Source organism: Nelumbo nucifera, chromosome 2 (genome assembly GCF_055504915.1).
Source record: "Nelumbo nucifera cultivar China Antique chromosome 2, China Antique-T2T, whole genome shotgun sequence".
NCBI lineage: Eukaryota > Viridiplantae > Streptophyta > Magnoliopsida > Proteales > Nelumbonaceae > Nelumbo > Nelumbo nucifera.
This window is the reverse complement of record NC_142650.1, coordinates 24,004,922-24,022,509: the sequence shown is the minus strand read 5'-3', so window position 1 is coordinate 24,022,509 and position 17,588 is coordinate 24,004,922. Positions and strand designations below refer to the sequence as shown.

The 17,588-nt window shown below is 37.2% G+C and overlaps 1 protein-coding gene and 1 non-coding gene across 7 annotated transcripts; both read left to right on the top strand.

Moving 5' to 3' along the window:
• Nucleotides 1-7,837: 7,837 nt before the first annotated feature.
• LOC104595260 (E3 ubiquitin-protein ligase At1g63170-like) lies at nt 7,838-17,329 on the top strand. 6 transcript variants are annotated; one of them, XM_088898237.1, is made up of 9 exons: nt 7,838-8,022; nt 8,138-8,277; nt 8,375-8,653; nt 9,652-10,297; nt 11,767-11,892; nt 11,977-12,274; nt 13,223-13,731; nt 16,383-16,491; nt 17,080-17,329. In XM_088898237.1, the coding sequence occupies exons 4-7, from the start codon at nt 9,678-9,680 to the stop codon at nt 13,376-13,378; spliced, it is 1,200 nt and encodes a 399-aa protein (XP_088754363.1). In that variant the 5' UTR covers nt 7,838-8,022; nt 8,138-8,277; nt 8,375-8,653; nt 9,652-9,677; the 3' UTR covers nt 13,379-13,731; nt 16,383-16,491; nt 17,080-17,329. The 6 variants fall into 6 exon arrangements, with proteins under 6 accessions (XP_088754363.1, XP_088754358.1, XP_088754361.1 ...); XM_088898232.1 differs by having other exon boundaries at nt 7,853-8,292; nt 9,486-10,297; nt 13,223-13,500; XM_088898235.1 differs by having other exon boundaries at nt 7,854-8,292; nt 9,618-10,297.
• On the top strand, nt 16,529-16,633 carry LOC148801997 (small nucleolar RNA snoR97). The gene has a single exon (XR_016083283.1). It is a non-coding gene; the product is annotated as a small nucleolar RNA snoR97 (small nucleolar RNA).
• Nucleotides 17,330-17,588: the final 259 nt, after the last annotated feature.

Genomic DNA, 17,588 nt, shown 5'->3' with positions numbered 1-17,588 from the left:
AGGATATTCTACTTCAACGGTCCAAAAACCTATTTGGTTAAACCGTTTTTAGTGAAAAACGAGTAGAATCAGAAATGCTTAGGAATCCGCATAATTCACAACTGCTCGCAACATCAAAAAAGTGTTTTGAGCAAGAGGCTAGTGTTTCTTGCAATGATGATGTGACGTGGCAACATTAATGGCGATGTGACCTTTTTTACATAGGTGAAACCATTGCATGCTATCCTACATGGCAGCAACATTGTCAAACCTAGGACTGGCAAATTTGACCCCAACCCACTTGACCCACCCATACCCACCCAATTCAACAATGGGTCAATATGGGTCGAATGACCCATAAGGGTCAGGGAAAAAGGATCAGGGTCGATTGACCCTTGACCCTTTCTTTAGGGAAATTAGGTAATTCTCCCAAAACTCTCTCTCTCTCTCTCTCTCTCTCTCTCTCTCTCTCTCTCTTTCTCCCCAATCAACCATCTCTGTCTCTCACTCAAATCTTCTGGCTGATATAGTCTCTTCTTTCAAAAGCCTCACATATACAGAAGAAATAAAACGCCAAACTGACTCACTCCCTCTCACTTTGCTTAGATCTACCGTAGGTGGATGCCACACCGCCCCTTTCTCGCTCAAATCGCCACAGCACCACCACTCTCCCTCTCTCTCTCTCGCTTCATTTTCAGATCTTTGGTAAGTGGATGCTGCACCACCCCTCTATTGCACTCAGATCTTGAAGCTCACCACCACACCACCACCCTGTGTGTGTGTGTGTGTATGTCGCTTAGATCTACCTTTGAAGGTTGTCGTCGCACCACTGCTCTCCCTCTCTCACTGACTCAAATCTCCAGTTCAAAGATTTGAAAGAATGAAGATGATCATAAATTTCAGCGGTTTTTTTTTTGAAATGTAAATCCAATCAAGGGTGCTACAAATTTATGCGAAAATATTTTTGTAAATTTTTATCTTAGAAATATTTTTTGAAAATTTGATTCAATATCCGGTGGATGCAATGTCCATTTTTGTTTGATTTTTTTGAAAATTTTTATCATTTTATTAGTTAGTTTGCAATTTTTTACTTTTTTCTATAATATATAATTTTTGAATTTTATCATTTTATGTATTTTTGCAATTTCTGCTTTTATCCCATCTTTATATTTATCTTATTTTTTGTCTTTTTTCAATTTTTTTTTCTTTTTTAGTGTTTTCCTATAATTTCCATTGTTTTTTATAATCCTTTTTTTTTGCATTTTCTATTTTCTACAATCTATACATTTTCTGTTTTTTTTTTCGTTATTTATTTGCAATTTCTTTGTTTTTCTATAATTTTTGGTGTTTTCTACAAATTTTATTTTATGCAATTTCTGAAATTTATATAATTTAGATTTTTTTTTGAAATTTTTGTTATGTTTGCAATTCTATAATTTTTGGTATTTTTACAATTTCTTTGTTTTTATGTATTTTATATTTGAAAGTATTTTTTGAACTTGTTTTCCTTTTTCATGTTTTTCAGTTAAAACATATATGTGTATATTTTACATTTTTTCTGTAATTCTCTTCACATTTTTTGCATTTTCTGAATTTAAGGTTTTGCTTTGAATTAGAGGGTCAAATGGATGGGTTAGGGTCAGATTGACCCACTAACATGGGTGGGAGATGGGTTAGTGGGTCAATATGGGTGGGTTGGTACTCAACCCTCACCCAACCCAACCTAACCCCCTCATTTGCCACCCCTAGCCAAATCGTTTTATGGTCGTTTTTAACGAGGTGTTACATGGTTGTTTCTACTAGAAAACACCTCATTGAAAACATCCACGGTACCAAACACCTACTTAGTATGTGTTTGAAACCGTGGGTATTTATTCACTATATATTTGTACTTGATTTGTTTGTAAAACTGAAAAAAACAATAATAAACCTATTTATTGACATTTAGGCACCATTAGGCACCACATCAGCAAAACAATAATTAAACGCCTACCCGCTTCTCCCAATGGTAGGCACACACATAAATCAAGGCTTGCTTTTGCAAGTTTCTATATATACGAATCCGCATAACGGGAGAAATGCTGAAGTAGCGCCTATATAACATGTTTTTGATAAATACTTATCACAAAACGTCCATAAAAATTAGAACAAAACACCCAATAAATGCCTCTAATTGTCACGATCCTTGTCAAGGATAAATGCCACCTAAGACGGGGGAGATTCTCTACTTGGGTATGGTTCAACTGTTCAAGAATATAAAACATCAAATGCGCAAGTGGCTGATCAGGATATAATCTCTATGTGGATATGGGCGCTTTGGCGGCGAAGAAGGACCACGATACCAGTTCTTGTTTCTGCTGCAACAATTTGCTATATATCACCGGAATCTACATTGGAGTATTCATCTCTCTCTACATTGGCCTTCTAAAAAAAATCTCTCTCTACATCACGTCTCATTGCAAAGATTATCCCAAGTCGAAGTTCTCAGCATCCAATCTTCTTTATACTTAGTTTGGAAGAAGTATAAATACAAATAAAAATAAAAATATAAATATATAAAATATAAGGATTTACATTCTATATCTTTATATTTATACTCCATCCAAACTGAGCCTTTAAGAAAAAAATTTTCGTTTAATTAAAGTTAAACACAATGAACTAAAAAGGACCACACAATGAAAAAATTGGATCCTTGAAAAAAAAAAATCATCCTCAGATATATATATACAAGCGGATCTTGCCAAATTTATAAGGAGAGGTATTTGTTTGATGACATCACCCAACACAGAAAGTCTTAGTCCATTTAAAAAAAATAATAATAAAAAGGAAGTATTTCAGTATTTAAGAAAAAACACAAAGGAGGTTTAAGTCTTTTACCATATTTTTATTTAAATATTAATCTATTTTAAAACTTTCTGTGACAAATAAGTTTTGTCCCCCTTTCTCTGATTCTCTTTCTCATTTAAAAATAATAAAAGAAAAGGAATAGGAGGCTGCATCTAATAAAACTTCACTAGCCATATAGAGTTGGTGGGTCCCAAACTTGGCCAACCACAATGTTCCATGTCATCTTAACGTGTGAAGTCCATTTGTACAGGGATGATGTGTCAGTCATATCATGATTGGTCTGATGGTGTTCCAAAATTAGATATCGAGGACAAATCACTTTTCCTTTTGGTCAATGGACCAGCGGTTCAACCATGTTGATCATTGGTTCAACTTATGATGTCATTAGTATAAAAAATAAAATTTTTAAAAATAATATAAAAACCGGTAATCCATTAAGCATGTCAGTGTTAGAGAATTAAAAAAAAAAAAAAGACTTATTCAACAATCTCACCTAATATCTATTTGACCAAATGGTTCAACGTATAAGTGAACTTATTGTTGTTAACGGTTCAACGCTCAAGCCTGATATAAGAGCACAAGCTTTTAGGTTGAATGGTTGAAGTTGACAGTTCAACCATTTGGGCCAATGGGTCCTTGACCAAATCAACGTTTTATTAATAATATAATGGATTAGAGATTGGTCCAATCAACCCGATAGACGATAGATTGAAAATACTAGTGCCTACGTGCCCTTGGCCCATTCTAGTCTCTAGGGCCTGATTAAACCAAAGCTACCATAGTTGAAGCTTTACAGAAGCATGGGCCGGCCTGGTGATGGTGGTTTGGACAGCAGGAAGCATCAATTTTCAGCCACCACCTAAGCTGCAACCTTGTCCCACTGATTGTGGACAATTAGGTCCAGCCCAATTGTGCAGATGGTACTATGACCCAGCCTTCTGTCTTTGACTGTTTAAGCTTATACATTTTCTCATTGCTAAATTCTAGTCATTCAACATTGTGCTTAGCCTAAAACAAACGAGTTTTCAACTACAGAAAATGGGCCTAATTGTTCTAGATTGGAACCGAAATACTGGTTTATTATGTCCAGGTGAGGACAACCAGGTTGTATTGGACTATGATCATTCGTTGGGCTGGGTCTTTCTAACTGGGGGTTTGCTGGGATAACCCGAGTCTTTTAAAAGTCTTTACTCTTTTGACGCAGAACCATGAATCAGTATAATCTATCTCGGAGACTCATCTTGCCACACCGTTTGGGCTGTAGATTGTTGGAGTTTGTCTGGTCCAATTCTAATAAGTTTGTGCCACTGTGGCACGATTTAGGTAAGTGATTACTTTATAGTATCTGACAATTGATACATATTAAAAAAAAATTAGATTTAAGATGATTTGATCACATGTAAATAATAAGTGATTTGTTACAAGTTGGAGGAATCAGAAAAATTAGAGAGACGGAAAGGAACATGGGTTGGAATAGTAAGAAATGATTTATGTGTATCATCTGATTCTGTACACTGATAATTTTATTTCAAAACAAGCTTTGAAATCTTCATTCTCCCAAATTCATAATGTTTTGTGTATTGCCCACCTTAGAAAATTGATACATTTATATGGCATTGAATAGAAAAGAATGGAAAAACAAGATTCATGTAATCAACTCTATATAGTTGGAACAAGGCTTAAATGATAACGATGATAAAAAGTGAGAAGGCATGCGGTATTAATTAGTGGACAGAAGAGATAAAAGACCCAATTTATATAATTTTCTGCATGCATTGAAGCCTCTTACATTCTACAGAAGCAAATAATAAAATAAAATAAATATTATCCATTTTCTATAGTAAATGGGTTTGGTGGTTGGATTTCTATAAGAAGGTGCTTCTTCTTTGAGGGTATTCTTTTTTTTTGGATTTTGAGAGGAGGGAAGTTGGTCAATGGGATTTTGATTCCCATTGACCAAGAAACCCATGTGTCTTTTTTTAGATTTATGTGGGGACTAAGGAAAATTTATTTTCCTGGGTACCCATCTCCTAAGTGGGTAAATAACTTTCTCACTTGGGAGAAAAGTTGCCATCACTTGAATGGGACAAAAATGCCCCTTTTGCTATTAGATTTTTATGGTTAAAATGGTCATTGCCTTATTTATATGGGAAATAAAAGAATATGGGCAAATGCACTTATCTGGATAAGTCTTTCCTAGAAAACACTTACCTGTATTTACCCGGGTAAGTAACTTACCAAAAAGCGAACAAAGCCTCTTTATAAAATACCAGCAACTAAGTTCATGCGCTGTGTGGGTTAAATAAAAATTTGGTTAAGGTTGGGTTAGCAAATTTGGATTTTGACATAAGTTTAAGTTTATCTAATTTGTACCCTTGCTTCATTAGAAAGAGCTAAAATAAGGTTCGTCGGAGTGGAAACCTGGCACCAAATCTCGCTGCCACCAGGGGTTGGGGGGTTAAGGAAAGAGGATGGGCTACCCCTTGTTGTATAGCCCCATGAAGCGGAAAAAAAAAAATTGGATAGAGACGTGAATGATCTTATTAGAAGGAATAATAATGTATTTGTTGGAAACAATGACCTAAGAGGATAAGGACGCTTATGTGGTAGGACCCCTAGCCTCCCCTCTTTCTTCTTTCTAATATAGATATAGATGGGTTTAACCAAATCCTCACCTCTTGCCCAACTAAAACCCTAGTAAATTACAACATCATCTTTATTTGTTTACATGGGGTTAGCTTATATGACTGCTATTCTATTTTTTCCTAGTAGAGGAGGTCATTTGATGACAATATGAAAGAGAAAAAAAAACCATGACATCGATTTTTTAAACATGACATATTGCTATTGGCTAAGCCAAATGACTTGGTAGTTGAGACGGTACTTGGCATCCCTCTACAAATGGAGGCACGAGTTCAAATCCATGTAATTGCAGGTTCTTCAATGTAAGGTCAGCGCACCTCACATGCACCCTACTCTTTCCCCCACCAGTACGTATTGTTGCCTTAATTGATTAGATGGCCACTTGACCAGTTGGCCTCCCTTGGAATATAGTTGATTACAGGCTCTTCATGGTAACGTCAAGGGAGAATGACGGTTCAATCCAGAGTCATAATGTTTAGGCCCAAAGCACAGTTGAGATAGATGCTAGTCGAAATTGATGTCAATTCACTAGTAGGCATTAGTGCTTAGAATGAAGGTATTTGATATTTTGAATGTTTATAAATCTGCAGTGGGATTAAAAAATCTACAATAAACCTGTCCGTACTTCTCGGTAAGGTCAATGGATAGGGCCTTGGACCCTTGGATGAGCTTGGGTTGAGCATTTTCCAAATTTTGAGTGGACCCGGGCCCTTTCTATGGATAAGCGACAATGCTGTGTAAATTCTTTAAGTTAGATATCCGATTACTACCTCTTGCGGACTTCAGTTCTGTCCCCACCCTTAATTCCCTTGTCACGCGTAATATAATACCAAAAACATAAGACATATTGGATAAGTTCAACTGAAATATCTGAAAATAAAAGAAGAAGCAATAAATGAGTCATAATTAACTATGCTGCCCAAATAGGTAGATCCAAATTTGATTTTGAATGGAATTTTATATATTGGATTTATAAAGAACCGGAGTACAATAAGATATTGAATAATTTTAATAAAATAAACTAAAAATGATCAAAATATTATGTATTACTAATAAAATTAAATAAAAACAAATATTACATTTTATGAGTAAAATGAATTAAAAATAATTTATATGAAATTTGAACTTATGACTGTTTAATACAAACATTACATTCAAGCCATAGATACAATACAAAATTTTGTGTATATATGAATATACACAATTACACATCTAAACCAAATCAGATGGGATTTTATTGGATGGAATAGGACTAGCGATGCAAACTGATCGGATCGGATTCAAATCAGGGTATATTCAAATCCGATCCGACATTGTTTATGTTGTATCCAGTCCGATTGGAAGATCTGATCGAATCTGATAGGATTCGATATGAATTCGAATCCTATCGGATCTTTGGATCTGATTTGATTTGACTTGTTTTCTTAAAAAATTAATAAATTATTAAAAGAAAAATAATATACCAATTTAAATAAAAAAAAAACAAATTATTTTTATCATATATACATATTTTTTTTATAAAAAATAAATAACATAACAAATTTATAAAAATACAATATAAATAATATATTTATAAATAAACAAATAGCATATATATAATACATCGGATTGGATAGGGGTGATTCAAATTTGACCAGATGCAATCAGATCTCAGAACAGATCGGATAGATCATGATCCGATCCATTTTGCACCCCTAAATAGAACCAATAGGAGTGGATCCATGGATCCAATTCTAAAGAGATCGAGTTTTGGACAAATGTACGCTATTTGCCATTCTGGATCTAATACCCACAAGCTGTTACTATATCTTTAGGCTCACAGGAATAGGGGTTTGAAATCAGAATTAGAATAAGGCTATTCCGATTCTAATTGTTTGGTTGGATGGAATTAGAATCTCATTCCCATTTATATTGGAATGACATTCTCAATCTTATCTTAAAAATAAAATCTCATTCATACTGATTTCAATTTCTATTTTCATTCATTTCTAAACCAAATAAACTATAAAAATAGATTATTCGGATTCTGATTCTCATTGCAAACTAAACTAACCCTTACTTCAAATAAAGGTGGCATAGGTATTTTTAAAAATTAAAATGATGTGTTGGGTTAAGACGGTCCATAAAAAATTTGAGCTTCTTTTTAAGTACTTATTTTTAAGAATAATCACTTATTCTTTTTTTATTGAGCTTATTTTCCAAAGCAAACAAGTAGTTATTGATGTGGTTCGGGCCTAAAATAAGTGGTTACCCACGGAACTAATAAAAAAAAAGAATAATAATTTGAGCTTATTTTTCAAAGCAAATATTGATGTGGTCCGAACCTAAAATAAGTGCTTACCCGCGGAACCCCACCGTCTTCTACGGGGACCGACTTGTAATAGCGAGATATTTCCACTCCAGTGCCCGGAGGCCAGGCCAGAGCCACAGATATTTCCACTCCAGTGCCCGCGGAACCCCACCGTATTCGAATAAATCGAATTGTGTGTTGTCATCGATTCTCATCAAGCGGCTTAAAAGCTGTGCTGTAACTGAGGAATGACACTACACAGTGTATGTCTTTGATGTGATTTCGTGTATGTCTTGATTTTTCTTTTTAAGTCAGTATCTGTTGAATTAACCTCGGTAAAAAATATTTCCTCTTCTGTTTCTCTGTTTTTATTCCAAGATGACTCTGTCAAGAAATGGAGGCCGAAAGCTGGCGCAATTTCTCAAGAAAGGAAAGCAGAAAGGGTACAAGTAATGAAGTGAACGTGAGAACCCTCTCCTCCTTTATTCTCTTGTTGACTGTTCCTCTCTTGCCGACTAGTTAAGTGAAATCTGGTGCGTTTTATTTATTTTAATTTTTTATTTTTTATAGTTTTAACTGGAACAAACGGATTTATGAATCCTGTCTTTCATTTAGGGCTTCCTTTCGTTTGTCTTTCCAATTGGTCCCGATTCATTGCCCACGTCGTCTAGTCTTTATTGAATTCGCGTGAAGACTTGAAGCTGCAAATTGAATTGATTGACTTGTCACAGTGTACGATCGGTTAAGTCTTCAAGGTCCGAAGGACAGTCCAAAGGTTTTGAGAGTTGGGGTTTTCGTTTGATCAGTTGCGTGAACCAAAGAGCTGAAAATGGACTCCGGGTTTTTGTTTTCGAGCTCGAATTAGGTCTGGGTTTTCTGCTGCTCATTCGGTTGGTAAGGTCTTATGTGCTTTGAGATCGATCTTTGTTATGTTCCTGTTCACGTTAGAGGACTGGTATTTATTTGAAATTTAGATGTCATGGACCAATCTTCTGTTGCCTTGTTTTTTGTCGAATTTCAGTATCTTGCTTCATTTTGGAGCAAAACCAGTGGAATTCTGAAATTGGTACCATCCTGGGGATCTTTTATCCACTATCGGTTATGAACAAATTCGATTGTCATATACTTTCTGAATCCTTTTCCGTCTTTTGAGATGAGAAGTAAATGTCTTTTCTTTCTGTGGATTAAATGGTTTGCGTAATATTTCTAGTGTTGTAATAATTATCTGTTTGAAGCGCAGTCAAGTGGGCATCCTTACTCATGGGATGCTTTGAAGCTATGTACAGTGGAATTATTTCAGTTTCAATTTTCCATAGAATTTCAACCCACCAGCTCATCATTGAAAGTCAAGTCATTAAGGATTGCCAGTGAAAAATTCAAATAGATTAGGTTTTTTAAATTCTAAAATGATTTCATTTTGAATGTTATTAGCATTCCTGAAATTAACCAATTTTAGATGATTAAATATGGTCATATTCTTAGTGGAAATTTAGAACAAAATCACTTTATTCTAAATGGCTACCAGGTGTCCCCCTAACAAATTTGAGTACATGGTATGGTATTGTAATAGATGGCATTTTTACAATTCTGCCCTAAGAGCTTGATTAACCTCATTCATATTAGTATTATAGTATATGATCAACTTCGGTCCCCCTGATCCTGCTTTGTTGCTTATTGATTAACTTCCTGAAAAAAGAAGTTAACTCATCCAGATCTTGTGGTGCAGAAGTTGCAAGTTGTTCAGTACAACCTGGTTAGCATATAAAAGGAGTTAAAATTTATTTTTTAGAAGAGTAGTTTGGAAGAGATTCAGAAAGATGGCAGTCTTATAGCTACCTGTTCTATTTGGTGGGTGTAGATGGCCATTCCCTCACTGGAAACAAACTGTGCAGGACAAACTGAGGCTTACCCTTTGCTAATGGAGCACCTAGATAACCATAATGATCATGAACATGTCATTGATATTGTGAGGGATGGTGATGCTTCCTTGTCGGACTCTTCTCATGGCAATCCTTCACTTGGTTTGGACCTTCCTCAGCATGAAGACAGACCTTCAAGTAGCACTCATGCTCCCACATCTCAATCTTCATCATCTTCCTCAAATGGATTGGATTCCAGAAACTCCTCTTTCATTAGGAGAGGTGATGGGTATGGCCGTCACCACAGGAGCCCCTTGAATTCTGGGTTATGGATTTCCATTGAGCTAGTTGTCACTGTGAGCCAGATTATTGCATCCATTGTTGTTTTATCTCTGTCAAGACATGAGAATCCGCATGCTCCTTTATTTGCATGGGTTGTGGGTTATTCATCTGGGTGTGTTGCAATTCTTCCTCTTCTTTACTGGCGTTATCGCCGCTGCAACAGTCAAGCACTTGAACAAGGCCCAATGCAGCAACGTAATGGTTCTCAAAGCAACCCTAATTTGGAACCTACCTCTTATACCACAACCTCAGTTAATCATGCCCCAGAAGATGAAGATGATCATACAACTGTATCAGCTGCCTGGAATGGTCAAAATGTGGGAACTCAAAGTGTAAGGTATGATTTTGTTACTCTTTCCAGTGTGTTGTACTGTTATCTGATTCTAATCCTGCCATATTTCTTTGTTTGTCTGTATTTCCAGTGTTTTGTACTGTTGTCCACATCATGCATGATCTTTGAAATACTCCTTTGAGATATCTGTCATTGTCTGTCTGTGTTTTCTGTAGTTGGCAAGGAATGCTTCATATTGTTATTTATCCAAGATAATCTGCAGTTTGAAAATGGAGTTTAAAGGATCATGAAGCCTGTGTTTATGGAACCCTTTTAGCCCTAATTTCAGCAAAGAACATTGGTAAAGAGAGCAGTTATAGAATATGGTGGAACTGATTTCTTGACTTAATTTGCAACTTGGCAAGCAATGGATGTAGTCCAACTAAGAACCAAATGGAGCATGCCTCATCATTTTCTTGTGATAGAAAAAATTGAGGCCAAGTGCATCTAACTCAGACGCCAAATTTGAAAGCTTAGTATTGTGGTCTACTTGGATTTAAAAAATAATAAAATAAAGGTAGGAGCAGCATGACATTAACAATTTAGCATCAGTGAACTAATTCTTTTGTTCAATGGTAGAATGACCACCTTCTTTATAATTTTTTCTAGGTCTTCTTGCACTAACCATTCTTGTTGTTATTGTGATGAAGTTTGGGGTGTTGGTGTTGGATGAGTGGGATGGGCGGGAGAACTAAGTTTGGTGTCATCGTTGAGGCAATCAAGCTTAGGGTTGCCTTTCATGTAGATGAACCAGATCAGGCTCTGCTACAACTGCAAAATGGGACCAAGTCTAGTTCTCAAACAGAGATGGTTAACTTAATTACTGTACTACTGACCAATTCAACCTTTGTGTTTGGATGACATCTTTTGTTCATAATTCTATTCTGTTCTTCACATCCTTAGGATTTTGAAATCCTGTTGAAGCACTTTCTTTTTTCAGTTTGTGAATTATTCTATCAGTGAGGAGGTTTGTTACTTCTTGAAGTCTAAATATAAGTAGAAAAAGAGAAAACAATAATCTGGTTTTATAACAGTGAAAAAGAAGAAAGAAAGAAAGAGTTCTTAGTGAGAAGAGAAGAAGAGATGGGGAGAAGCCAATGATGATCTTGCCACCCCACTCATTGTCTTATATACTCATAAAAAAGATTGATTACAAAGACTAATATGTCCTTAATAGGGCGGCTACTGTTCATAACATAAAAATAGCTCCAAAAAAAAACAACATAAACTAATGGGCCTTGGTTCCAATAACACTAACTAATCATTATAAACAAAGAAATCATAAGAAACTGCTGAATCTCAACAAAGGGATTTAAATGTCATCATTGACACTTGACACTTTATTTGTCAGTTCTTTGTATCTTATTCTGTAATTATTTATCCCCCTTGGATCTACTTATTTTTTATGCTTTGTTTTTTTGGTCCTTCCAAGCATCACAGGACTGCAGTTTAATGCTATAATTTTGCCTAAGCAGGTTTAATGTGTTAGTTGATCACTTCAAGATGGCCTTAGATTGCTTCTTTGCGGTGTGGTTTGTTATTGGCAATGTCTGGATATTTGGTGGTCATTCATCTTCTTCTGATGCTCCCAACTTGTACAGGTATGATGGTTGTAACTTTATCACATTTCTGTTTTCTTTCACCCAATTTGAGAAGAACTTAACTGATTTCTGGACTTCTTGTAGATTATGTATAGTGTTCCTTACCTTTAGCTGCATTGGGTATGCCATGCCTTTCATTCTATGTGCAACAATCTGCTGCTGCTTACCATGTATAATTTCTATTCTGGGCTTCCGGGAGGATCTTACTCAAACTAGAGGTGCCACCTCAGAATCCATCAATTCTTTGCCAACCTACAAGTTTAAGTTGAAGAAAACTCAAAATAGGGATGGAAGAGAAACTGTCAACTCAGAAGGAGTGGGTGAAGGAGGGGTGTTGGCAGCAGGAACAGAAAAAGAGCGTGTGATCTCAGGAGAAGATGCGGTAAACTTCACAAACTTGCTTATTATTTGACTTTTGTAGTTTGTGGAATTGTAGGCAATGTATTCTTGAGTTTTCTATTCTCACATCAAGATGATGGTCCTTTTTGCTTAACTGCCTTATTTTTGTGAAGTCTTGAAAAATGTATTTTAAAGCCTACAAAAGAACTCATCTGTAGGAAGGATAGGTACATGAGATTGTTGTATCTTTGGCACATTAAGAGAGTTATCCATGTATTATTCATGGTTAATTATGAAGTGCTACTTCTCCACTAGTATGTAAATGACTCCATGAATTCAGTGGGGACATCTTGTATCACCTCAATAGGGTAGCTTATTACTACTGTCTGCTGTTTCCATACCTACAGATCTTCTGTGAATGTGCCCGATGTGTTTCGCAATTCCACGTGGCCTACCACAAGTTTCTTTTTTCTTTCTTTTTTATTTTGTTTTTGTTTTTGTTTTTGTTTTTGTACTAACTCTAACTTGGCTAATATTTCAGCATCATGTACTAATTTTTAGATAACACCTGAGATGAACTCGTCCTGATTCTTATCAACAAACACGCATGGATCTTTTTGAGTAATTTGGAATCGTTTTGTTTCACATGGTTTCAATAGTAGTGAGTAATTTTGGTTTGACATTGATATCTTTACTATGATAATGTAAAAACCTCTAGGAGACTTCATAAAATGCCTTGGTATAAGTTGTCCTTTACCAAAATAAATGTTCCTGGGTTGTAAACAATTATCTATACCAAATTGACATTTTTTATTAATTTGGTTGTACTATGCAATTGCAAATAACCTATCTCCTATTGGTTGCTTTTCTATTCAGCTGAATGTTTGGCATATGTGTGTATTTATGTCTTGGGTAGCAAGCTTTACCTAATAACTCAATTTTCCCATGATTAGCATACTTGCTTATTTACAGTATTTTCAATCTTGTGCAGGTATGCTGCATTTGCCTAGCAAGATATGCCAATAATGATGAGCTGAGAGAGTTGCCTTGCTCCCATTTCTTTCATAGGGAGTGTGTGGATAAATGGCTGAAAATCAATGCATTATGCCCCCTATGCAAGTCTGATGTTGGTTGGAGAAGGCAGTAGGGGCTTGTCATCAGCTGCAAACTCCAGCCGTAGCCCCAGTGAGAGAAGAGTGGGTAATTGGTTCACTGATGGAGACATAGGGGGGAGCAATAAGTTAGAATCAAGAAATCTGGACCCCCTTGGTAAATACTTATGTATTGAATGATATTGCCCGTTTGAAATCAATATATATATATCAAAGTGAAAGGGGGGAATGAGGTGTGGAATGGAATCTATATGCGCTACATGGATAGGCTGAGCATTGAGAGAATGGTATCACACAGTGGAATTGCCATTCATGTGAAGCCCTTTGCATTTATTCACATATGTCTATGTCTTAACTGTGTGAAGTATACATGGCTTTCTTGAAAAAGGCATGTCATATCTTGGTTCTCACCTTTGTCATTTCACAGTTCACATTATTGCCCTTTGCATTTATTCACATATGTCTATGTCTTAACTGTGTGAAGTATACATGGCTTTCTTGAAAAAGGCATGTCATATCTTGGTTCTCACCTTTGTCATTTCACAGTTCACATTATTGCCCTGTTTTCCTTTTTGGCTCTACTACTTGTAGTGTTACAATCTTAGTTGTTACAGCTGTTACAAGTGGATGGCAGTTGTGACAAGTGGCTGCTGATGTGGCCTCTTCTTGTAACTGACTAACTGCCTTCTGTTGGCCTGTTCCAACAGTCTTCACAGTCCAATTGAGTGGCAGTTGTTACAAGTGGCTGGTTAGTTGAGCTGATGTGGCCTCCTCTTGTAAAACTAACTAACTGCCTTCTGTTGGTCTGTTCCAACAGTCTTGACAATCCCCCCTTCCTTTAGAGCGACCTTGCCCTCAAGGTCTAATGCAGGAAATTTGATTGTAGATCTAAGTAGGGAAATTTGAGTCCATGCGCATGAATATGGGCTGATCTAGGTCTCCTCTTTGCTTTGTCAGTGTTGCAAGACTGATGGGCCTGGGCCCTTGCATGTCTGCCCTTGTAGATGGACTGCAGAGTTTCTTGATGTGAAGTCCATGGTGAGACGGGCCCAGTTACAGACCACGGGTCCTAGCTGTCTTAACCATTGAATGCCTAGTACCACGTCCACTCCACTGAGATGGAGAGGATATAGGTCCACCGCAAACTGATGACCCTGGATCTTTAGTGGTAGGCTCATGCAAATGCTATTGCAAGAGAGGCTGTTACCGTTGGCCACATGAACCGTAAATGCTGTTGTTGGCTGAACCGGAAGTCCCATTTTATCTACCAAGACATGGGTTATGAAGTTAAGGGAGTTGCCACTGTCTATGAGGATTGACACTTTGGCGCCCTAGAATCAGCCCTGCAACTCTCATTGTTTGAGGGGACGCAAGTTCCGTAAGGGCTTGTAAGGATATTTCAGGCGTGCCATTGGATTGTATTTCCCAACCTGGGTTAGATTCTCCGCAACCGGGGATGTCGTCTTCCCGGCCCAAATTTCTCTTCGCAGTTGTAACAGAGACCTTTGTCTCTATGGGCTTGCATCTTTGCCCAAGTCAGTTGTTTGAAAGGAACTAGTGGGCCTGGGCCCAGTACTCCTTCCTCCTTGTCTGGTGCTGTTGTATTTTCTTTCTCCCTTCTTGCTTCTGGACCCCATAGTCGCTGCACCATTCTTGCTAGACTGAACTTGTCCTCATACAATCTTGCTAGTGCTACTGCATTGATGATGGAAGTGGGCTGCATCGCCTTCACTTCCAGTCGCAATTCTTCCTTTAGGCCGTCGACGAAGCTTCCCACTAGCGCCTTCTCAGCCCATCCTTGGACTCTCACGGCTAGCCTTTTGAACTCCATCTGGTATTCTTTTACTGATCCCACCTGCCGCAGTTTTGCCAAGTTTTCATCAAGATCTTCGAACCCAAATGATCCAAACGGACAGTCATGGTGTCCGTGAAGTTTGCCCAGGTTTGACGGGGGTGCCCCCTTTGGTACCATTGAAACTAGAGGATAGCTTCCCCTTCAAGATGCACAGAAGCCAGAGCTACCTTATCCTGTTCTGGTGTTTCATGGTAATCAAAATACCTTTCTGCTCTGATAATCCAGGGGGTTAGGTCGCCGCCTGAGAATATGGGGAAGTCGATTTTGGCTATTCGTGTTGTCGCCCCTGTTCTACGACTGTTTTCATTGCCGCGCTCTTCGGGGCTTCCTCTGTCAATGTTTGTTGCCCCCTGCTCCAGTCGATGGAGGAGAGCAGTGAAGCTTTCCTTCATTTCTTTGAGATCTGAAGACATTCGATGGATCTTGACTTCCATCTGATCCACTCGGGTGTCTACTGATGTGTTTCTTGTGTTGGTCATGCTGGCTCTGATACCAAATTGTTAGGAACCTGCCTAACTCAGGGCTCTTCGAGGGGCCAACCTCCTGAATTCTTGGAAGGAGAGAGAGAGAGAGAGAGTTTAATGCTGAAAGAGTCTTTAATTCTGAAAGCGTCCTCCTTTATTCCTTTTTGGCTCTACTACTTATAGTGTTACAATCTTGGCTGTTACAGCTGTTACAAGTGTATGGCAGTTGTGACAAGTGGCTGCTGATGTGGCCTCTTCTTCTAACTGACTAATTGCCTTCTGTTGGTCTGTTCCAACAGTCTTCACAGTCCAATTGGGTGGCAGTTGTTACAAGTGGATGGCGGTTATTACAAGTGGCTGGTTAGTTGAGCTGATGTGGCATCCTCTTGTAAAACTAACTAACTGCCTTCTGTTGGTCTGTTCCAACAGTCTTGACAGTTTTTCACTTAAAAACTGGTACGATGAGCTATTATTTAGGTAAACCTACTTCCCTCAGTTCCTTCATAGCTTCTCCTTTGCTAGGATTTGTTTTATTGTTCCCCAGTTTTCTTCATTGATAGGATAGAGGAAATGCAGAGGAGTGGAAATGAAGCTTTGTTTCTCAAATGTTTTGTTTGGTTTTGTGTTCATTTTATTAGGGGATTGGGTTCTGTTTTTCTCTTTATTTTGTGGTTCTATTATATCATTTGGTTTGTTGTTTTCCTCTTTGATTTGTAACAGGTTTGTTGAACTGTTTGCTTTGCATTGTGGAACAAGTTTAAGGGTTTTCGTGGATAACTTATGGAAGGTTTTTGGTAAGGCTGTCCAAAGTCTTTGTCAAAAGTCCAAGGTGAGCAGTTGAATTTAAACCATCCTCTTATCCCTTTACTAAGTTGTGGTTATGGAGGCTAATAAACTGATATAGTATGTATTTTAATCAGCTTCTTCTTTGGCATGTTTCATGAGGTTGGAGTTGAATAATAACAACACGATGTTTCTGTCGTTGTAATTAATAATTACTATTGAAGTTGCTATTTTTTGTATGGTTTTCATTTTTCTTTGTAGGTTGGTTGTTTGGCCAGAGATTCTCTGATTATGTGACTTGGGGTGTGGTGGACATTTAGGTTTTGGGGAGGGCTACCCCTGTTTTTGGCTATATTTTTAACTCACTTACTGTGATATCATATAATTCCATTTTTAACTATGATATCATATAATGCCGTTATCTTTTGGAAAACAGCATGGCTATTCAATGAGATAGTATTAAGGATAGGGATGATGGCCTCCGCTAGTTGTTTGCCCAGAGATAATCTGGTTAGGAAACTTGTGGCGGTTTCTTCATTTTATATTTAAATTCGTTTGTTTATACACACACTCCTTAGCATCCGCCAATTGGAGGAATGATGGCCAATTCATCTTTTGCTTTGAACCAATGCAGATTGTACAGATTGTGATGTATATTCCTCATTGAGAGTTGGGCCATGCACCCACGGTTCTCTTCCAAGCCTCAAAACTTAACAAGGAGTTGATTCAAACACTCATGGGCTGTACTACCAAAGGATATTTCCAGAGAGATATCAGATAGGCCTGTGAGAGATGAAACAGGTTTAAGCTTTTGGTAATTCTGTTAATCTAATATTCAGCTGTAATTAATTGACTGAAAATCATAGAGATGAAAGTTGACACAAGTGACTCCTGTCTCTTTACCAAATGGCTATAGATTCCGTATCACTTCATCCTTGTTTAAAGGCTGTGGACTGTAAGACTGTATAGTAAAAATTAGGAAAAAAAAAGGCTCTTGACTGTATAAAGTTGCCCAAAGTTTCTTATCAAGTTCAATTCTAATCAGGGCAAAGTTGGATGTGTCATATTATATCCCATATGAGAGAAACTCAAGTTTGAAAAAAAGAAAATTTTACATTATTTATGACTCCTCTTTTTGGGTGT